Source organism: Lolium perenne, chromosome 2, assembly GCF_019359855.2.
Source record: "Lolium perenne isolate Kyuss_39 chromosome 2, Kyuss_2.0, whole genome shotgun sequence".
NCBI classification, from domain to species: Eukaryota; Viridiplantae; Streptophyta; class Magnoliopsida; order Poales; family Poaceae; genus Lolium; species Lolium perenne.
In genome coordinates, this window is record NC_067245.2 from 82,145,067 (window position 1) to 82,168,225 (window position 23,159).

Here is a 23,159-nt window from a genome sequence, read left to right on the forward strand (position 1 = left end):
GATCACCGGTTTTCAACCGGCTCATGCAAGGCAAAGCTCCCCGGGTGAGCTATGAGATCAATGGAAATGAATATGACAAGCCATATTATCTGGCTGATGGCATCTACCCTGACTGGGCCACACTGGTGAAGACTGTCCGTAATTCAAACTCCGAGAAGACGAGGAGGTTTGCCAAGATGCAAGAGGCTTGAAGGAAAGATGTGGAGCGTGGATTTGGTGTGCTCCAAGCTCAGTGGGCAATTGTCCATCACCCAGCAAGAACATGGTCGCTGAAGACCATGCATGAGGTGATGACATGCTGCGTGATCATGCACAACATGATCGTTGAGAACGAGCGTCCTGATGGCCGCAATGAGAACCACTGGGAATTCCAAGGTGAGCTAGTTGCGCCACTCCCTGGAGCTTTATCTTGGGAGAACTATCTGCATATGAATGTAGAAATCACTGACGAGAACGTCTGCAGACGGCTGCAGACGGATCTGATTGAGCATCAGTGGGCATTGGCTGGCCACGAAGACCATACCTAGAGGAATACCATCTTATTTTCATGTAGACTTTTTATAATTTGGATGTAATAAGGACTATAACTTCGTTGAATCTCTTGCATCTTCTTGTTTTCAAACTTCATATTTCATGCCGACGCAGTAATGCGTCGGGCCGCTGGAGGCACCCCCAAACACAAACGGACGCGCGGACAAAAACGATCTTTCTCGCGTCCGCCGCGCGACGTAAACGGACGCTCGCCGATGGAGATGCCCTAATTGGTGCCAGGGAAAGCAGTTTATTTATTCGGTTATGCTCGAGTGGTAGATTACATCGAGATTCGTGGTAGCATGAATTGTAACCTAGGTTGCAATCGTGTGATTCGTTTTAGTTGCACATGATTTTGCAACTAAGAATAACATACGAACCCTTATGTTGCTTCGGCTAGTTTCCACGGAGGTTGAATGATATCACTTGACTGATTCTCAGTCGTCAGAAAATTAATCGCACCATTATTTTCTTTAAAAATGGAGACACTGAGCGTTTTTGGATCGATCTCCATTATTCTTTCGTATTTTTAAAGAAAGAATTCCAACATCATTGCAACATTTCGATCCCTGGGTGAGTCAAAGCTAGAAAATTCTAATGAGGGCAGAAGTTCCTGAAACTTCCGGTGATGTCCATAGAGTTGCAATGGAAGTTCCAACGGTTGTACTACCAAGTTCCGACGAAGGTACTTGAAGTTCTGGCCCTCGTGTGGTAGGATTTTAGGAGGTCTTCTTTCCAATGATTCCCCAAAAGCTTTGAGATTGTTTTTACTGAATCCTCTCTTGTATTTTTATACTGTAAGAGAAAAGAGAGAGAAGATTTAACGTTTATATTTTCATCAATCAATATCTTATCTTTATGAGGGCAAGCTTTGGTCTAAATCTTGTAGTCTTTTCTGGAATTTCTTTTTTGTTTTTTCTTCATATTTCTACATCGTATTACTTGTTTTGGTGAAATTTAGGAGAGAAGGACATGACACTTCTTGTGTTTCGGCAATTGCATTCGACGTAGTATGGGTTTGAGTTTTTCGCGAGGATTTATGAAAAGCGGAAATTCATGAGTTTGTTACTCGTGGGTTCTTGGAATCCATGTGTAAGCATCCATTGAAGAAAATTAACGAATCAAAAAAAAATTCTAGTGGTTTAGGTATGTATTTCTAAAAATATTGCTCTCTCTCTCTCTCCCTCGCCCTCTCACATATGCCACTTAGCGTTTGGGGACACGAGAGGCGAAGCATTTGTTTTTGTTTCCTCTCTTCTTTGGAGGGGGCATCTAAAGAAGATTGATGGGGCAAGTTGGGTTGTCATCTCAACTTTATGTAGAGGGATCAATTCGACAAAAAATTATAAGAAGATTGTAGTCAACTTCTGAATGTTTAACTAGCTGGAATCGTTTATGAACTGTATCTAGTAGCTCGATGTAGTTTCTCTTAGTTGAGTTTTTCTTGGAGCAGGTGGCTAAGAAATTCAGAGGATTTATCGCAAACAAAGGATATCAGAGGGTTGGAATCTATGCTGGGAGAGCGTAACCAGTTTGACCGATCGGCAGCTGCAACCAACACTACCTCAGAATCACGACATGCTTTCGACCAGATGATCATGTATTTACCCGTCTCAAAAGAAAAGGTCTCGTGTATTTTTACAGCTTGTCCAGTTGTCAACCTAACATAGCCTAGCTTGGACCCCAGCAGCTGAGATACATGACCATCCTCAGCGACTCCTCGGCGGCAACCGGGACGCCGTCGACCTTGCCGGCCGACGAACGGACAGTAACCGCTGGCAAGCTCCGCTTCGCCGCGGCAGAGCACGGCTTGGCCACCTGCTCCTTCAGCTCCATGGCCGCGCCCAGAGTCACCGCCATGTATGCCTTGTTTGCCATTGCAAACCTCATTTCCTTGTCCTGAAGCTTCCAAATGTAGCCTGCAAACGAAACCTCCAACTCAAAGAATCTATGAAATGTGATGTTTCTGAAGTGTTGACGTGTAGACCGAGAAGTGGAAGTGGCAAGTGATAGCTGAGGCGTGTATATATACAGTCGCTGCGATGGCACACGGGCTACTTTTTCAGTGGCCAATGGTTTCGCAGCCAACGGCGAAACAGGTGGCTGAGTAGACCATTGGTTCCACGAGGCCAATGGTATGGCTCCCGATCAGCCTGGTTTGGATATGGACTGCAGTTATGGTTGCTTGTCTTCTCTGCAACATCCAGTTGATCCATGAAAACCACATGCGGATACGGTTACTGCTATGGATAAGTTCTAATCGAGCTTACCTGGACGGCTGGAGCATCATCATCCTAGCTTGTTGCTGCATGTGCAGCTCCTTTCTTTTTGCTACTCTGACAATGTCAAAGCAGCCATTAGGATGCATACAACTCTTCGTACTATTTTACCAAGTCGAGATAAGCATCAATCTCCAACGGATATGGGTACGAACTATTACTTCTTTGTACGAAGCAAAGGATCTCTTCTATCCAGCTAAGAAGAAAGAGTACATGTTCAGTCGGACGTATTTAAATCTGAACATCTCTTTCAGTAATTTGGAGCTCTCTCAGATGTCTTTGCTTACCTGACAGAAACTAGCATCATTACTAGCATTAAACGGTTAAAGAGTCAACAGCATCCATCTCCATCACCATCAGTATAATTTTAAACGTCATGCACAATTTATAACGCTAATTAACTGGGATTAGTTCTTGAGTCAGACTCTACCTATTGGCGATTAAAGCGGCAGTGACTGAAGATAAGCGCATAGATTATCAGATCCGTTGCAAATATAATATGGACTAGAGATCTTTCGAATCTCATCGTGGGACATCATTATCGTTGCTGTCTGGTCACAACCTATATTTTTCTCCACAAGTGGATGCCACCGTGAGAAAGTTTGTTATCCTTTAGACTTAGAATATTTACGAGTCTGCTTATAAATATACAGTACTTGTACTAAATCAACGACACTTATTATGGATCGGAGGGAGTGTGTCGTTTTACATGAATGCAAACTTTCAAACTCTAGTAGTTGAGAAGGAAAACAAGGTTTGGAAGGATTTAATTAAGAAGGAAAAAACAGAGCTAGAAAGAAAACCATCGATGTGTTTGATTTTGGTGGGAGGGATGTATACCAACACCAACACATAATTGAAAGAAAAAAACAGATGGAAAGGAAAACACGGTTTAAAGAACCAGTTGAAAAGAAACACAGTCGATCGAGAAGGAAATGACCAAGTTGGAAAAATCCCTAACTAGATTCTTATAGTATAGCATAAACATGCACTAGTTAGCAAATTGCATAAAGCGGACGAACATTAAAAGTAGAGTTGTGGTAATCTCCTTATACAATTTATTAAATGTAGACATTTAAAATTTGTACGATATGATTTGTACATTTCTGTAGATGAAGTGCATTACTAACAGAGGACTGAGCTTCAACCGGCTGGCTACCCCTATACCAGTTTGGGTTCGCAAAGTATGTGTGCCTGGATTGTTTCTTCTGAGTAAAAAGGTGGGCTAGTCCCTGTCGGTCGAGTTTCTAGCAGTAGCAGAGTAGTTGAGTGTTAAGCTGCTGAGTAGTTGAATAAACTGGCTTGGTGATTAAATTAAACCAGTAGAAGAGCAGCGGGGATCTGCTGTGTATTGGTACGTACGTGTAGGATAATTCTCACCTGAGCACCTGAGCCTCAACTTTCTTCCCCTCCATCTGCATAGAACTCCAACTTAATTTAGCTTAACAAAATCTCTCACTTAAAGACCAATAGAAAAATAATTCCTTGGCTTGCGTCACAAACAAGTTTATTGTTGTATCTGAGGTAAAATCATCACATGTTCAAGTGCATTCACGTGTGTAAGTTTCTTGTCAATTTAAACAAGTAAAATAGCATGGGTAGCATAATCCCCGAAAGACACAGCGTGCATTTAACGACAAAATGACATGGCAACTTGGAGAGCAGCACAAGGGTCGGCACTCAAAACTCAAAACCAACACATCATTAACAAAACACTACTATAAGCAAGCCAGCTCTCAAGACGCAAGTGATAAGCAGAATGCACTTTATTGTTCTGACAAGCCAGTTTAGCAACCGGAGCATCCAACATCACATATCAGTTATTACTGTTACACAGCGAGTACCGAAACAACCTGAGGTTAGCTTTGTTCTCTGGAGACTCATTCATCCTGCAAGCACAACTCTAGACTACCACACAACTCTAAGCTAGCACAAAGCCTGTTTACAAGAATTATCACAACACAATTGCTGAAGCCATATGTTCCTCCCGCAGAAGGAGGTAGAATTTACACCGAGTCAACAACTTCAACCTGCTGTTGCGCAAGGTATCTTTCCCTCCGCTCTTTCTGTGACGAACAAATGAAGGACCAATTTTAGCAACAGAGGACGAAATATAAAAGAGAACACAGATCTAGTCTAGAAAATGGTAAGAGACTTGAAAAGAGATATATACCCATTCATCAATGACGAGCCCTTCACCAACAATTTTAGGACCATTCTCTTCTGGAGGTTTCTTCCGCGCCTCCAGGGCAGCCTCTGCCTCAGCTAGCTGAGTGTTTAGCTTTTCCAGTTGCTTTGGAAATAAATAAACAAGAGTGGCATGTTATTACAATTCTATGTCCATGGAAGAAATTTCTTGTATGCCAACAATGTCTGTATGATTTACTTACAGGTCCTGGATTCTGAACATCCAAGAAAATAACCCTCAGTATCTTCTCAACCACTGCTTGATCTTTCTGCTCGTCAAACTGCAGCCAACAAAAGAAGTCACCCTTCTAAACAACAAGCTATACACCACAAGCATGTTACTTATCATATAAAAACAAGGTTTTGACCACATGTCAGAAACAGAGAGTCTCCATAAGACCATAAGCTTATCCCAAACAACTGCGCCTCTTTCAGTTCACACCTTGAATGGAGGACAGCACGAACATTGCCTCACCCCCTACTAAAAGAAGATAATGGGAAAATGCACTATAAATCTACAATAGTAAACCACCTAGCACTAGGATTGCTCTATCAACATTTACCCTATCAAGTTTCATTTTATGAATTAACAGATTCTTCTAGTCGAACCCCCCCAAGCGACTAACCTACCTCAAGAAAGAATTTTAGCTCGTCTGATTTGGGCATCCTAGCTATACAAGTCTAAGGAAGGAACTGAGGCAAGCTCAGTGTGCCTGTAACAGGCAATGAAGGGTCGACATGCTATTGAAGTATCAGGAAATGCATTTATAGTTTCACCACTCGAACTGATCATCCATTCTCTCTAAGAAACTGATCACCCATCTATAGTTCTGAAATTGGTACTACCCAAAGTAACTAACCATCCTTATAAAATATGGTGTTCGAATAGACCAATCCTAAATCCAACAGTATAAATCAAAGTGCACACTGGCCAAATTGAGGTGAATAGGGGCATGATTGACCCTTCAACTGTCTCCACAATAAGATCATGCAAAAGCATCCAAATAGGAATGAACTTTCTCCTTACCCTATTGCTTCTTCAAGGCTATATGTCATATGTGTCTGTTAAGTTTCCCAGTATGATGGCCGCAAAAGATAAGGTGTCTTGTGCATATCCTCTCACAAAGGGAGAGTCGGGGTTGGAGTTGATTTGTGCTCTTTGGAGCCTGGGCAAGTAAGGTCTAACAGAGTAATGGTGGCTATATCAACGAATGTTTGAAACAGATCCCACTTTTTAACCTCTAAGATAAGTGTATTTTAAAAGAAATCTCGTCGGCTGACCCTGGGCAGGCCTTGAGTACTCATATGGTCAAAATTGACCTTATTTTACACCAGATGTACACAGACATCACTTCTTCCCTCTCTGTGACTCAGGCGGTTGGCAGTGTTGATTGGAGCTTCGGTTGTACATTTATCTTGTAGGGTCCCTGTGCTATGGCTACGGCATGCACTCACTATTAGACAATCAGTGACACCTTCCATCCCTGAACAAATTGCCACATTATCTCTGTTGGGATGACCAACTGACATCCCCACCTAGGCCAAACTCATTTCATTGTCCCGTCGCTATTGGCCTCCAGACTATTTCCACCCAGAAGCATCGCAAATTTTGGCAACTGGTATTTGGTTTGGAAATGGTTCGGCTTTACCATACTAGTCGGGGTGGCCGCTTTGTGTGTTGGTCTCTTATCTTTGCCCGAATGATGGTACTTTTGACAAGGATATTTCTCTAATCCCGTGCAGGTTTATCTTCGAGTGTACACACTGCATTGGTTTCAATCATGGTCAATACTGGAATATGTGGAGGTGTTGGATACACTTCTCCTGGCATGCCTTTCCCTGGAGGCGGTGGGCCAGGAATATCTTGTGCAGACTAGTGTGCTCTCTAGGCAGTTGGATATTTTGCTTTCAGTTGCTTTATGTTATTCCCTCCGATCCATATTACTTGTCGCTGATTTAGTACAAGTCGGAGGGGTTAGCTATTTTTGTATTTGGCAAGGTAGCTTTGGCGGTGTTCAACTAAACTTTGTAATAAAAATTTGTGGTTGTGTCCATGTAACAATGCAGAGGCCGAGAGATACTCTGTCGTTGGCTGTACCATCTTGTTGGGACAGCGAAGAGCAACAAAATTATTCCTTCATCTAAAAACAAGGCTCTCATTCAGTGTTCCATTTTCACTAGTCAAGAATTGAATAGAAGGGATATGCAGGTCTCATTGAAAATACAGATGAAACATCATATTATTTAGATTTTGTTTCTAAGGAGCCTAATTTCATTCCAATAAAAAATAGTACCTACAGATCCACGTTGGCAACTGGGAAATGTTTGCCAAACTTAGTACAGATAGCAAAATGACCAAAAGTAAAAGCTTAGAAGAGAAATGTCACAAACCAGCTCTGGAGCATATTCCATGGGTCCTTGGACCTTCAAGCTCAAAATCTTGAACTTGACCTTGCACTTCTGCAGAACATTCTCATTATTCTCTGGGTGCTCGACAAACTTGAAAACTGGCAGGTCAAAAGGAAACAAAAGTAAGCACCAACTATAGGCATATTGGGAAACCTTGCTAAGCAAAGATCCATCTGAAAATTGCATTTACCAGTTGCTATGATAGTCTCGCCAGGGGCAAGTATAGCTCCAGGAGGACGCATAAAGCAACTCTTGGGTGCAGTTGTTTGAAACTACGAATTCAGAATATCCATTAACAGTCAGAAAAATATCTTTACCAACAGAGTTATGGTTAAACACTAGATCTTTGACTGCAAATTCCACACATCTTCCTTCGAGAAACTGCAAAGCAATAACCAGTACTAACCTTAAATGCTACATGAGACTTGCTTGTATTCTTTATCCTAATTGCACTCTTGACCTGCTTTCCTGGTTCATCTACACAAGGCAAGCAAGAAGATTTATTAGCTTCTGTATACAGAAGACAGTGTACAACAACAACATCAAAGCCTTTTTCCCAAGAAAGTTGGGGTGGCTAGATATGAAACCCAACAGAAACATAAGGAAACCAAAACAGGGAGAGAGAGAGAGAGAGAGAGAGAGAGAGAGAGAGAGAGAGAGAGAGAGAGCAAGCAAATCCGGCACATGGATCGCTGATTTCCATGCGGTCCTATTAAGAGTCAAAGACACTGTAAACAAACTAAAGAGTAATCCAGCAAAACTGAAGCTCATTTTGCCTCCTATTATGTGTGCTGTGTGCTAACCACACATCCACATGTGACGGGTCTTGTACTCATTAACACGAAAGTAAATCAAACAACACAGCTAAGTGATTCAAGTTTTCAGAACTTTCCTGTCCATTGAATACGCAAGTAATTCAAATAGTTCATTTGGGCATTACGGGAGGGCATCCCTAAAACTCGGCACAGTAACTGTTACGGATGCTTCCCAGTTTGCTAACTACTTTCCTAGATACAGAATAACAAATTCACAAAACACGCGACAGTTTTCGGTAACATCCATAACCAGGGAGAGGTGGCCGTTCCTTGCCCTGGAGATAAGCGTGCGCCTAGGCGCCAACATGCCAAGTGCAGCAAGAACGCCTTTTACGTTGCTTCATGGGAATGGATGTAGAAAACTGAAATATAGGCATCCTCCCTCGCCATGGAGATCACCGACAAGCATGGGCCTAGGCGACAACATGCCAACTGCAGCAAAAACGCCTTTTACCGTTGCTTAATTGGACTATGTCTAGGAGACTGAAATAAAGGCAGCCTCGCTCGCCCTGGAGATCACCGACAAGCGTGCGCCTAGGCAACAACATGGCAAGTGTAGCAAGAACGCCTTTTACCGTTGCTTCATGGGAACTGAACCCTCAAAATCAAACAGCCAACAAACTGATGCATAAGTTTGTTTTTATCCCATGATTCCACTCTACCAACACAGGAGTTCTATCACCTAAGCAGTTAGCAACAGACAGTTGCCTAGACCGGTAGACACTAAAACTACTAGTACATTTAAGGCTACAGACGTGTTATAGAGCTAGCCTCCAAAATCTTGGAGGTTCTACTCGAGATCTCAGCATTGGTAGATCCTGTCAGCAATTCAACCACGGTCTGGATCGAACGTTCAGATCGACGATATTCTATCTCCTGCAACAAGATCAAGAATCTCAGATGGCAACTTTTCCCGCTCGCCAACAAAAAAACCGCCGCCCATGAATACAGAGGAACTCATCCGCCAAATCGCTCGGGACTTCCTCCACCACTAACCGATTCCCACTACAAGACGACGGAGATCGAGCAACTGGAACCAAAATTAACCCCCAACGGTAAGGCGCAGGCTGCATCAGCAAATCTGGCAAAGGCCGAAGCTTTGGGAGCTACTCTCACTCTTTAACGCGAACAAAACAAGAAAGGCTGAAAAGGACGACTTGAATTCCTTGAGGGCTCACATGGGAAGTAGAGCTTGTTGGACGGATCGAGCCGGAGGCGGCGCCTTGCCGGCAGCAGAGCTTTGGCCACCGTCGAGATCCCGGCCGGAGCCCCGGGAGCGCCGCCGTCTCCGGCGACGGGCGCCTCGTGGCCGTAGCGGCCGGCCGAGTGGTGGATCCCGGAGGAGGACGAGGACGACGCCGGCGCCGGCGCGCCGGCGGCCTGCCTGAAGGGCATGCGGCAGAGGTTCCAGAGCTTCCCGCTGCCGGACTCGCCGGCGGGCGGCGCGTACCTGTCGTCGCCGGAGATCGCCATGGGCCGGGGAAGTTACCCAGTTACCACGAATGCGGTACGGAAGATGTGGTTTTGGTTGCGCTCGCTTCTCTCTCTCTCTCTCTTCTAAAGTGATCTTTCTTTCACCTCAGCTTTCGCTACAGTACATTCTCCATCCTCGATCTCGCCTCTTTGATCTCTTCTCTGGTTGACTTTTATTTGCTGCTCTGTGGACTGCGGCTTTATGCTGCTACTCGTATAGTGAAACTAATCATGGAACCCCGATGGCTGGATCTGCAATTTTTTAGACCCTTCCTCGCATCAAACGCAACGGGCGTCTTTCTTCCACAAACGGGGTAACCGACGGGCAGCAGTGGAAGTAAATGTGCTCACTCATTTAGCATGTTGCGGTAAGACTTTATTTCTATCTACTTAAATGCCTCCCAAAGTAGTACTAGTGGAATTAATGTGCTATCTCGATTTTTTTCCTCGGTACTCCACAAAGGAGCAGCGTTAAAAGGGTATAGAAGATCTAGGAAGAATTAATATTCAGTTAAATGGTTAAAAGGGTAGTGACATCTTCAGCCTATACTAGATTTTATACTTCAGATTTGATATTTTGATATCTCGCAAAGGTGGAATATTCTTTCTGTAAGAAGTGATGTTTCTGCCGATAGCGAGATATTTGTGATGACTTCATCAATATTAAAACATGTTGGATCGGTTTCTTGGATCCAGTCTCGCGAAGTTGCTACTTATGTTTACATTTGTACTATGTTTCAGAAAGAATAGAGCAGCATCTTTGGTGTAAAAAAATAGATAGGCGTGATTATAGTGAAAACGAGCAAAGGTGGGTATTTTCTTCAATTCAAAGCACGAAAGAGTCTTCTAAGTTACCCGTAATGAAGGTATCATAATTCATACCTAGTATCGTGTACTACATGTATGCAAAAGGCTCATATGTCACATCAATTAATGATAAAAGAGATGATAGTACTAGTAGGTAGATAACGTATCATAGCACATAACTAGAAAAATTAATTCCAAGCAAATCTTGTATTTGTATTGAGATTCTACCAATCAATAAATATAACTAGCTTATGATACTAATAATATGCATTGTGGAGATAGTAACACACAGTAGTATCATATGCATGGTACTACTATATGATACTTCCCATAGTGACTAGTGTAATGCCACTTTAACATTAGTCATTTTGACTATCAATTTCGTGTGAAAGGTTGACTTTATAAGAAAAACATACGTTGCGAATACATATTGTGTGATAAACCTAGCTATACATTTTGAATTTTTTATATAATTTTTATTTTATTGCACCCTCGACGCTAGGGACAATACACCGCGGCTCGCGTCGAATGAGGCTGGGAGGAAGCGTGATACGCAAGACAATTCAGCTAGCGCTTTTTGTGACCCGAAGCCTCGGTACCTCGGGAGGAACTCCGTCAGAGGTTCCGACAACTATGGGTTGCTCTAGGTTGGCCTGACCTCCCATGGGGCTTCGTGGATTCGCATCATGAGTAAACTAACGAACGACGAGAAGCATAGGTACAAGGGTAAGGGATAGATGAACACGAAAAAGTGTCATGGAATAATAAATTAGATTGGTGTCATTCAACCGGTCATCACCTCTCACGTGAATATATGAGACGACTGGTCTTCCCATGCAAGCAAGGGGCTCCTCTATATTTTACATACAAGAGAAGGACTTTAACTTCCGTTCAAAAACCCTAGATCTAGCTTAAGTCGGATAGAATCCGGATTCAACTATGTTTCTGTCCTGCTTCTCGTCCTCGCTTTGGATACTGCATCATTACTTGGATGGAGATGCTCCACAAAGCAAAATTGTGCGTGGTGAAGAGATGAGCAACTATTGTGTTGATCACTTCTCCATCTAAGGCCCCCTTGATGCGTCTTCGGACGCATCTTCAGCTTCAAATCAGATCTATCGGGCGGATGACTTGGTTACTCGAATCTTGTTGAGGATTTGTAGGCCGCATGATAGGTCGGATGGAGATGATTCCAATATTAAAGTTGTGCGTGTTGACTATACAGACAATTTCCTTTTTGAGAATTGTTTCATCCAAGGCCATCTGTATGCATCTGCAAACACATCTTCAGCTTCAGGTCGGATTCATCAGGCGAAAAGTTACCCGAATCTTGTCAATTCTTTGTGGGTCGCACCGTAAGCCGGAATATAGATGACTCCAAAAGAAAAAAATTACATTTCGGTGGTACGAATAACTTTATTGTTGGGCACTTTTTTCATAGGAGATCATATTGAGGATATTCTAACTAACATCTCCATATGTTGTTTTCCGGGTATTCCCATCTTAAACCCGAGATGGCCAACTTTTGATCAAACTCATTTGGCCTTCCTTCTTGGCATGACTTCTTGATGTTTTAAAGTTCTAGCGCTCTCTTTTCCTCGCCAAGATGGCTTTTCATCTGCCATAAGCCTGAAGTGACTAATCCACCATGGATCCACCTAACGACAAATGTGGCCAAGGATCCACCTTGGGACCAAAGTTGCCATGGATCCGCCTAAGGGCTGAGGTAGCATGGATCCGACTAATCCATCTAGCTTCTTCATCTTCAATAGTTTCGGCTTGCTTTCATCAACAAGAGGACAAAAACAGGTGCGAACACCAAAGAAGCAATTTCGCTATCTTGGTAAAGTTACTAGAGACCTTGTTGTTTAGTTTTATTTTTTATTTACTTTATTTATTGTTATTAGTTTACTTCTTGTTAGCTATTGAAAATCCAAAAAAATTAGTTACTTGTTTTTATCATTCATCTTATACCAAAACACATACAATTAGCACTATGGCACAAAAGAAGCTTGGGAATTATGCTACCCATAATGGTGATTTCATGTGTGAACCTATCACTCAGCCCTATGTCACAGCGGAGAACTATGAAATTAAGCCTAACTTCTTGAGTTTAGTTCAACAAAACCAATTTGAAGGCTCATGTATCGAGGATTCAGGTTCACAATTGAACACATTTACTGAGATATGCGATGTGATGCGCATAAAAGATGTTGACTCCAACGCAGTCAAAGTGCATTTATTTCCTTTCTTATTTAGAGGAAAGGCAAAATACGGGTTGCTAGCTTTGCCCAAAGGCACTATTACATCATGGGAGTAATTTATTAATATATTCATGACTAAGTTTTTTCCTCCAACTAAGACTATGCAACTTCGATCTAATATTACATATTTTAGGCAAGAAGGATCGCAAGCCACTTACACTTGCATGGAGAGGATGAAAGAATCTATAATAAGCTGACCGGACCATGGGATGGAAGAATGGTTACTTCTCCACCTATTTTATAATGGTCTTAATGCTATGTCTAAGATACTGCAGCTGGAGGCACATTCATGGGAAGACCCGTAAGTGTAGCTAGACAAATTCTTAATGATATGCAAAAAATCATGCCTAATGGCACGTAGAAAGATCCTCATCAAATAAGGTGAACTCAATAATCGAGGAGAATAGTGAAGAACTTACTCCAAAGGTAGATGAGCTATTACACATTATCAAGGTTAAGGAAGATACCCAAGTAAGTGCCATCACGAATACTAATGTTGAAGAGGTAGACTTTATTGCCCGTAATCCTTATAACCTTGCATGGAAGAGTCAAAACTATGGCTCAAATTTTCAAATACAATATGTTAATCTTCCAGTGCTTCAAACAATAATTTAGCAATATTAATAGAAAAAACCATGGTAATTACCCCACTTGAAAATTCTTTCAAATCATTTATGCAAGCTCAAACTAAGCAAAATAATACTCTATCAGAATCACTGAGAATCATGATGCCTAAGACCTGGAGGAGATCCATAAGAACCAAGTCGTGGAGAAGATAGCATCAAACTGGAGATAATAAACCTAACTCTCCGTGCTTTAATCGATAATGGATGCAGGGTCATCGAGCGAAACCTAGGGGGTAGACCTACCTTGTTTTGTTGACTTATTGCTTTCCAGCAAAGCGTGCCGGCCCTATCTCTAAAGCACCAAACTTCCACATTTTATTTAGGAGATGCCCTATCTTCCCTTAAAGAGCCAGCTTATTGAATAGAGCTGTCACTCCTTACCTTACCGATAGAGATCCGGATTGTTGTGCTCCGGAATAAAGAAGAAGTTTACTATTGGTAAACTGTCTAATCAAGACGTTGCTATTAGAAATGATGTGCATGCTTTACATGAAATAATTAAGACCACGGAGGCACAATTGGGCGAGATAGTTGAGAGTCAAATTCTCATACTCGCAAGATTTGCAGGAAAGCCCAAGCCAAATCCGGTTGAAAACCTCAAGATGATCAGGGCCAAAAATGAAGATGAATCCCCTGAAGAGCTAGACTATTGCAATGCTCCAACCACAGAGTACTCCATGGAAGATATAGTGAAGATAATCACCGTAAAGCATCCCCGTATCAAATAAGGTAATGAAACTATATACTAGAAATTTATAAATTAAGTAGCTATAAGAGTTCGAGAGCTAAAGTCAGATTATAAAAAAACTAGCTGAGAAACTCCAAGCCAAACTTGATGATATATTTGAGCCCACTATTAAGATTCAAATAGGATTTAATGAAATGGATGTACTTTGTGATCTTGGTGAAAGTATTTCAACAATATCTAAAAGTTTATTGATAAACTAAACCTTGGGCTATTTGAAGTTACTGAACTTAAACTGCACTTAGCTGATTCTACTTATAAACAAGTTGTGGGCATCACACAGAATATTGTTGTAGACACTAAAAGATGTCCCATACTCATTGATCTTGCCATTGTTCATATGCCTGAAGATTCTATAGCGCCTATAATTCTTGGTAGTCCATTTTTTTAGAACAGTTAACAAACTTGCATGAAGAGAATGTGAGAATATGACTGCCATCTCGAGAACCATTTGTAGTTCACTTCCCTAGAAAGAAGAAGGCTAAAATTAATGATAATGGGATCATAACTTTGTAAGTTAATTACTTTGGAGCTGGTGTTCCACTTCCAAAATCAAAATGATCACCATCTGGGTCAAGCTAATTGACCTTAACCAGAAGCGATTCATGGGAGGCAACCCATGTGAAATAAAAAAATTATTTTTATTTTTGTGTTAGTGTTTTTGTTTTGTTTTAGTTTGTGTGCTAACAAAGAGTGTTCGAAGATCATATGTAGAGAGGAGAAGAATAGGTAAAATATAGCTCCATTTTGTTCACCAACACATGGTTAACATAAGTAATTGTGTAATTATGCATTGTTACTGCCATTTTCAAAGTTTGATGATGTGCTAGGGCATGATAAAAAAATTGCTTAGGAAAATCACATTTTTTAGGCTAACAATCAACTTAACGAGCACTGGTACCGGCGGAACTTCGCGTACCACGTGCCCGTATCTTGGTTTTTTCTTGAAGGGAAACAGTGGGTAATGGCACACCCGGCCGTATCACGCCCCGTAGCACTTTCCGAAGCAAACCATCAAGTTATACAGAAAGCTACTGCGACCATAACGACCACCGGTACGGGGTCGCCCGGTCTTACTGCGCGCTTGCACCAGCTTCACCACCTGGGAGGTTGGTCGCCTCCGAGGAATCGAAGCTTGGTACGGGCGGGGCCCAATCGTACCGCCCACCGTACCAAGTCACTAACGCTATATACAAGTCTGGGAGGAGGTAACCCTAAACCAAATACATCTATCTCTCTTTCTTGTTCCTCCAAACCTCAAAACACCTCATCTAGATCTCCACCTCTACTCATTTTTATTCGACTCCGCACACACCAACGATCAAGGGTACGTTTCTCCTCCGATCCCTCACTTATTTGCATCAAAACCTTGCTATATCTCTTGTCATTAACAATCTATACCTAGACTTTCCATGAACCATATTTCTTAATGAGCATGATTTTTTTTGTTATTTTGAGGAGATTCTTTATAGATTGTGTAGAGGATTATTCATTGCTTATTTATGTTGGATCAAAAGTTCAGTTATTTGAAGTTTTTTTTTACTTTTAGATGAATATTAGGAGTCGTTCACGTGTGGTGGCATCCACAAGTTGCACCACCCCTTGAATGTAGAACTCCCAGACCACTTGGCATCGAGTTCACCAAGGATCCCCCACATCCTTTTCAACCGTCTAAAGGACGGGGAAATCAAATCCACCAAATGGGTGTGTCCTTACACTCTCAACTCACTAGGCCTTGGATTCTATTTTAATTTACTTTGCAACAATGTTGGTTTGAATCACTTTATCTTCAGGACGTCACCACTTATCACTGTTTGACACGCGAGTTTCTTAGCGCGTTGCAGCACATGGTGGGCCCAACCTTTGTCTCTGAGGAGTATAGCTCAGGAGGCTACATCATCACCTTCCAACTAATGAATCATGAGTATAACTTGTTGTAAGGGTATTTTACCCTTATCCATTATTTTGGTAACAATGACACCGTGCTAAGAGTATTTGGCCTAATACATGTTTATAAGGATAATCCCAGGTATTAGCCAAAGAGGCATAAATGGTGTATCAAAGGAACAAGAAGGCTAAAGGAGACCCCCCCCCCCCCCCCACTCCGACAACAATCAAAAAGGGGGTCTACAGCAGGGCGCCGGTCATAGGACCGGTTGGACCGGCCCGTGCGCCGGCAGACTCCGGTCTGCCGCCCGGTCGACCGGGCGCTGGGCTGGGCGCCCCGGCGCCAACCGGTCCCTGCGCTTACACCAACCGGGAGGGCTACTGTAAGCCTCTGGAACGCTCCGGTTCCAGTCCGGTCAGCCGCCCGGTTTGGACCGGTGGGTCCGGTCCCTGGCCCGGTCGGACCGGGCGCCCCGGCACCAACCGGCCCCTGCGCTCACACCAACCGGGAGGAGTACTGAGAAGGATTTCGTGGCTCCGGTTGGGGTCCGGTCTGCCGCCCGGTTTGGACCGGTAGGTCTGGTCCCTGGTCCGGTCTGACCGGGCCCTGCGCCGGACGGTCCGGTCCCTGGTCCGGTTGACCGGGAATCTCGGGAGAAAGCTGATGTGTCAAGTGAGCAACGGCCATATTTCAAGTGACACTATAAATACCTCTTCTCCTACCTATGAAGGGGTAGGCACTACACTACAAGCTGTTCTTGAGCTCTCTCTCTCTCATACTCCATTGCTAGAAACACCAAAAGCCTCAGTTCTCCCTCCTCCTCCACCCAAACTCAAATCCCTCTGGGGAAACGATAGAGGAGGACCCGATCTACTGTTCTACTAAGCCAAATCCCATTCCCCCTTGTATTCATCAAGAAGCTTGCTCTCTAGGGTTCCTTGGAAACCCTAGGTGGGTAAGAGTGGTCCGGAAGCATCCGGGCTGTGGATTTACTCCTGACAAGATTGTGAAGGTTTGGAGGCTACCTCAAAGTCTACCACAAGTGAGTGAGCTATTCCTTCGTGGGATAGGCTCCGGAGAATAGGGCGAGCCTTCGTGGCGTGGGGAATCGTTCGTGGGACCTCCACCCCTCCAAACGTGACGTACCTTCTTGCAAAGGAAGGAAACACGGGAATACATCCTCGTCTCTGCGTGCTATCGGTTATCTCTAACCGGACTCCTTACTTGTGATTTAACTACCTGTGAGAGTCTTCGTGCTCGAGTTAGTTGTATCCTCATATAGGTTGTTTCACCTAGTTTGCATTAGGCTCACCTTTATATTCCGCAAAGCCTAATATTGCAAAGAAAGAATTAAAATCTGTAGAAACATATTCACCCCCCTCTAGGTTTACCATCTCTGAACTTTCAATTGGTATCAGAGCCTGGACTCTTATTAAGGGCTTCACCGCCTTAAGAGTGAGATGGATAAACTATTCGAGGGTCTAGATGAAGACTCTAACACTACTAGGGAAAAGCTTACCGCCGGCGACCTGAAAATGCTTACCGCCGGCACTTTCGAATTCGCCGGCGATAACCTCGCCGGTGGTAAGCGCTTACCGCCAGCGTTCTCGAACTCGCCAGTGGTAAATGGTCGTTACCCCCGGCATTTTACCTACTCCCATAGCAATTCGCCGGTGGTATCAGTTTTTGCAAATAAAAAAAAGCATGGCGAGCGGCGCATCCGCAGCGCCAGGATGTGTACAGGTTACAAAAAAGTCCAGACATAAAAATAGTACAACCGAACTACAATTTTACATCAAGGACCCTGAAAAGAAAAGCAAAAGCAATCAAGTCCCACTTCTGGCTCCCGATCTGGATCCCGCCGCCGCACGCTACCTTCCCGCTCGACGACGACGGCGACCATCTTCTGGCTCCCGTTCTGGAGATGAGGAAACTGCCTGCAATGTTTGACGGAAACGACGCATGAACAGCGAAATTGATGAGCGGCATCAAATGGAATTGCCACGAATCAGGGAATAAGCATATCTACAGCCGCTACGCCAGATCATCTCGGAGTAGCAATTTCGTGAAGAAACAAAAAGTAGATAGGAAGGGGAGATGGGAGTGGATTTTGTGTGCATCAGGTACCTCAGCGAGTACGGATCATCTCCGGAGCGCGTCGGCATTGATCCCCAGCCCTTCAAGGTCGCGGCGCCTGGCGAGGAGGCGCACAGGCACGTCGGCGAAGCACGGCACAGGCATCCTCCATCTCCCCGCCACATCCGGGGGTGGCGATGCAGCCCCAGACCGGCTTGCACTCCATGAGGTAGACGCTCCGCTTCCCGCCCGCCACCAGCGCCACCCTCCCGTCCCCGAGATCCAGCCTCTCGATCCCGGCCCACGCCCCCGCCTCCGCTGCGCATTCGGACGCCAGGTCCCCGCGCGGTGCCGGCTCGTCCTCGCTGCTGCAGATCGCCGCCGCCCGCCCGCCATCAAGAGAAGAAGAAAATCACCATGGTGCGCGCATGTCCAGGAGGGGAAAGCAAAGGATGGAGAACAGAAGAGAGGTGGAGGGGATTGGAGGGGCGTGCGTGTAGTTGAGTGTGTGTGGTTGTGCCGTGGCGTGTGTAGACAGTGTAAAGGACAAAAGAAACGAATTTACCCCCGGCACATGCGAATTGAATTCGCTGGCGGTAATTCGATTACCTCCGGCATCTTGTAGACCAAAGCGTTGGCGGTAAGGGGAGGTCCATCTGGGTGCTCTCGGTCCACCTTATCCCCGGCGGATGCAATTCCTACTCGCCGGCGGTAAGTGCCCTATCCCCGGCGATCTCAAATCAACTCGCCGGCGGTAACACGAGGAGGGCCTAAAAGGCTTTACCGCTAGCCACTTCGAACCGGACTCACCAGCGGTAATAAGTGCGGCTATAAGGGTATTTCTAGTAGTGTAACCTTTCGGTTAAAGAGATGAAATCTAGATTCTTGGCATATGATGCCGAGAAGAAGAAAAAGAAGGATGACCTACAAAGCCAAATGGCAGAGATGACTGCCATGCTTAAGAACTTGACTAGTGGGAATCCTTGTGGGGCTTCGGCCCCTCAAGGAAGTTTCCATGAAGTCAACCATGACTATCCCAAAAACACATCACCCATGCCTCATATAAACCATAGTGGGAATGTTCCCCATTTTGATGGAACTCACTTTCCTTTTTGGAAATCTGCTATGGAATCTCATATTCGCAGCTGCAGTGTGGAGTTATGGGAGATCATTGTTCATGGATACCGGGAGCCACATGATCCCGCTCGGTTGACCTCCACCGAATTCTACAACCGTCAACTCAATGCCTCCGCACGTGACAAGATTAGAAGTGGCATCAACCGCAAGCTCCTTGATCAAGTCAATGACATTGACTCCGCTAAAGAGTTGTGGGATCGAATCGTAGTACTCCAAGAGGGAACCGATTTGATCCAATCAGCTCTTTATGAGACTGCAAAGCAAGAGGCTCACCAGTTCATGATTCGAGAAGGAGAATCCGTGGCCGATGCCTATGCAAGGCTTGGTGCTCTTAGAGTAAGGGTCAAGGGACTTGGAGTTGAGAAGTACAATGACGGCTTCGAGATGAATGAAGCATTCATAAAGTCCAAAGTCATTGCTATGATTGTTGTCAAACAAGAAGACACCAACCTTGCACTCAACTTGAAAATCATGACCAAGAGTACTGATCTGAACTCCGATGATCTAGTCTCCTATGTGGCCACCAATGAAAACATGGCCAAGGCAGGAAAAAGGCTCATGGCAATGAACCGTGTTGATGAAGCCTCACACAACCATGAAGCGTCACACAACCTTGCTCTGAAAGCTAGAGCTGACCATGAAAGAGTAGAAGACTATGAAATTGAAGATGATGAGGAGATGACTTCAACTAGTGACATTGCTACCGACTTTGCCTTCTTTGCCAAGAAGTACAAGGCAAAGTTCCCAATGCTCCTCAATGACAAGAAGAAGAAGAGAACTTGCTACAACTGTGATGAAGATGGCCACTTTGCAAATAAGTGCCCTTATGAGAAAAGGGTAGACAAGCCAAAGTTCATCAAAGGGGTCAAGCCAAGATTGAAGCCAAACCCAATCAACGATCGATACAAGAAGAACAAGGGAAGAGCTGAACGGATCGTAGCGAACAAGAGGGGGGTGAATGGCGCTACGGCAATTTTTAGTCTTTTTCAAGTTTTATGCAACGGAAGGTAAAGGTGTGACTTTTAGCAATGGGGGTGATCCTACAATGAAGCAAGAGCATGTGCAACAAGTAAAGGAATCAACAAGATAAACATAGTGAGGAGCGAGACAACCGGGGGGACGCGAGGCGAGTCGAGGTTTGTTTCCCGCAGTTCCCTCCACTAAAGGAGGTACGTCTGCGTTGAGGAGGTGCTAGTCTCACACAAGAGACTAGGCGGCCACACCACGAAGGAAGGCCTCACCCTCTTCCTCGAGAGAGCTCCACGGAGGTGCTCTCCCTCTTCCACTAAGGCACCGGTCGAGGCGGTGATTCCTTCACAAGGTTGGGGCAAGCTCCACACACGCAAGGATGCTCCCAACACCCTATGGAGCTAGTACATCACCAAGCTAGACTCCATAGCTGCTCATCTCCAATGCTCCACCATAGGAACCCATCACCAATGCTCCACCATAGGAACTCCTCCAATGCTCCACCAAGAAACTCTCCAAGGCTCCACCAAAGAACTCCCCAATGCTCCACCAAAGGAACTCTTCTCCAAGATCCACCAAAGGAACCCTACCACCAAGATCCACTAAGGAATAGCTAGTATTTGTGAAATCTCTCTTGGTAGAACTATAGATCGGGGTCTCCTCCACCTATCCTCAAAATTAGGGCAAGATTGGTTGGAGGGGAAGGAGATCCTCAAGGATTAAGCTCAGCAACAATGGAGGAGAGAGAAGGGGAAGAGATAAAATCGGGTGGGGAAGAAGGGGCCCTTAAATAGGCTCCTCCAAATCCAACCGTTATGTCCAGTTTTGGCCTAAGCGGTACTACCGCTTTGGTGCAAGCGGTACTACCACCCTGAGTTCGAAATCACCCCAGATCTGGTCAAAGGACCCAGAGCGGTACTACCGCCTGCGGTACCGCTCGTGGTACCGCAATAGGGTCCAGACCTTACTGGATCCAGAGCGGTACCAGGGCGGTGCTGCCGTAACGCATTACGGTACCTCGAGCGGTACCGTGAGCGGTACTACCGCTCGTGAGCGGTACTACCGCCCCAGGTACTGCAGGGGTACCGCAACTTGTTCTGGGGGACAAATACACAGCAGAACTCAGAGCGGTACTGAGGGCGGTACCTATAGGGGTAGCGGTACTACCGCTACAGGTACCGGTAGTACCGGCCTGGCTAAAACTGGTTTTCTTCCCTTTTTCTCTCCAACTTTGTTACCTCGCTAAACCCACACAAAACCGGAAAACCTATCAACTACGCTTCAGTCTTCTGATCTTGACGCGTCCGGCGAGGTCACCGTGTACTTGCAAATCTAACAATGATACTCAAGGCACACGGTGAGATTACTCAAGTGTTGTCATCAAACACACAAAACTTGGGGTATGAATTTTGCTCTTACAATCTCCCCCTTTTTGGTGTTTGATGACAACACAAGAGTTGACAATAACATATGATATTATGATGAGAACATTAGATTTGCAAAAACTAGACGGAGCTCCCCCTACACATGTGCATATCATGAATATGTATTTGAATACAAATACACATGTTATAGAGACATCACTCCCCCTAGTTTTTACAAACCGAGCACATATGCAACATAGATAGATGACATGTTCAAGAGGCATATGTACAACATGGAGGCAACATAAGATCATATACGGAGATTTGGATGAAGTTATCGTACCATAGCCTTGAGAATACCCAAACTCACAATAGAATGCCTCCATGGGGTTGTTGATGTAGCCAAGAGACAAGATAAGCAACTAGAACCAAAAGGCTACAAACAACAAAAGTCTCCATCCACCTAGGAACTTCTCCCCCTTTGGCATCGAAACACCAAAAAGGAGGGTAACGAGACTAGAGAGATGGAGGAAAAAGAACAGACAACAAAGCTTGCAAAAATCACGAGAAAACAAGCTTGATTGAGGTTCTTAAAACAAGAAGAAAGCAAAGAAGAAAGACAAAACAAGGTCAAGAAGAACCGAAAAACCCTCAAGGAGGGGGTGTTGGTGGCCGAAGCCACCGTGTGAGAGTATAGTAGTTGTGAGGTCGCGTAGATGTATCTAGGACTCACGGACTACAACTCAACATGAAGCTCATAAGTCACTTAATTGACAAATAGCAAATGCTTTGGATTTCTTTATGCATTATGGGGGGAGTGATAGCTCAATGGATTTAAACCGCACTCCCCCTATGTCCATGCGTGCCTTTCAACTAGATATGACGGTAAGATTGGTATGTGCGCACGACGGTCAAGCAAAGTTCGACGGATCAATGATATTTAGCTCATGCCTCAACTCAATAAAGCGCTTCTCATCCAAGGGCTTCGTGAAGATGTCCGCCAATTGCTCCTTGGTGCCAATATAGGATAGTACAATATCTCCGCGAGCAATGTGGTCCCGGATGAAGTGGTTCCGTATCTCGATGTGCTTCGTCTTGCCATGAAGAACCGGATTGTAGGCGATCTTGATTGCGCTCTCATTGTCACACAAAAGAGGCACCTTGCTATACTCGAGTCCATAGTCCCGCAAGGTTTGCCTCATCCATAAGATTTGAGCACAACTACTCGCCGCGGCAATATACTCGGCTTCCGTGGTGGAGACGGAGACACAATTTTGCTTCTTCGAGGACCAACACACCAAAGATCTTCCAAGAAAGTGGCATGCTCCAGAGGTAGACTTCCTATCAATCTTGTCGCCCGCCCAATCGGAGTCGGTGAAACCAACCAATGCGAAGTCCGTGTCCCTTGGGTACCATAGTCCGAAGTGTGGGGTATCAACTAAATATCGAAAGATCCTCTTGACCGCCACAAGGTGGCTTTCCTTCGGACTTGCTTGAAATCGTGCACACATACCAACGCTCAACATGATATCCGGGCGAGAGGCACAAAGGTATAGAAGCGAACCTATCATCGAACGGTAGAGCTTGGT

General features: G+C 44.6%; 1 protein-coding gene across 1 annotated transcript; it reads right to left on the bottom strand.

Moving 5' to 3' along the window:
• Positions 1-4,561: 4,561 nt before the first annotated feature.
• Positions 4,562-9,994, bottom strand: LOC127333094 (vesicle-associated protein 4-1). The gene is made up of 7 exons (XM_051359407.2): positions 9,400-9,994; positions 7,813-7,883; positions 7,597-7,678; positions 7,389-7,504; positions 5,201-5,278; positions 4,984-5,103; positions 4,562-4,876 (listed from the first exon to the last, which is right to left on the bottom strand). The coding sequence occupies exons 1-7, from the start codon at positions 9,692-9,694 to the stop codon at positions 4,817-4,819; spliced, it is 822 nt and encodes a 273-aa protein (XP_051215367.1). The 5' UTR covers positions 9,695-9,994; the 3' UTR covers positions 4,562-4,816.
• Positions 9,995-23,159: the final 13,165 nt, after the last annotated feature.

Excerpts from the sequence above, each read along its gene's own strand:
- LOC127333094 (XM_051359407.2), bottom strand. The coding sequence starts at position 9,694 with ATGGCGATCTCCGGCGACGACAGGTACGCGCCGCCCGCCGGCGAGTCC. Across the intron at positions 7,505-7,596 it reads CGAGACTATCATAGCAACTG|TTTTCAAGTTTGTCGAGCAC; the intron begins GTAAATGCAATT and ends TTGACCTGCCAG. Across the intron at positions 4,877-4,983 it reads GGCTCGTCATTGATGAATGG|AAAGAGCGGAGGGAAAGATA; the intron begins GTATATATCTCT and ends TGTTCGTCACAG.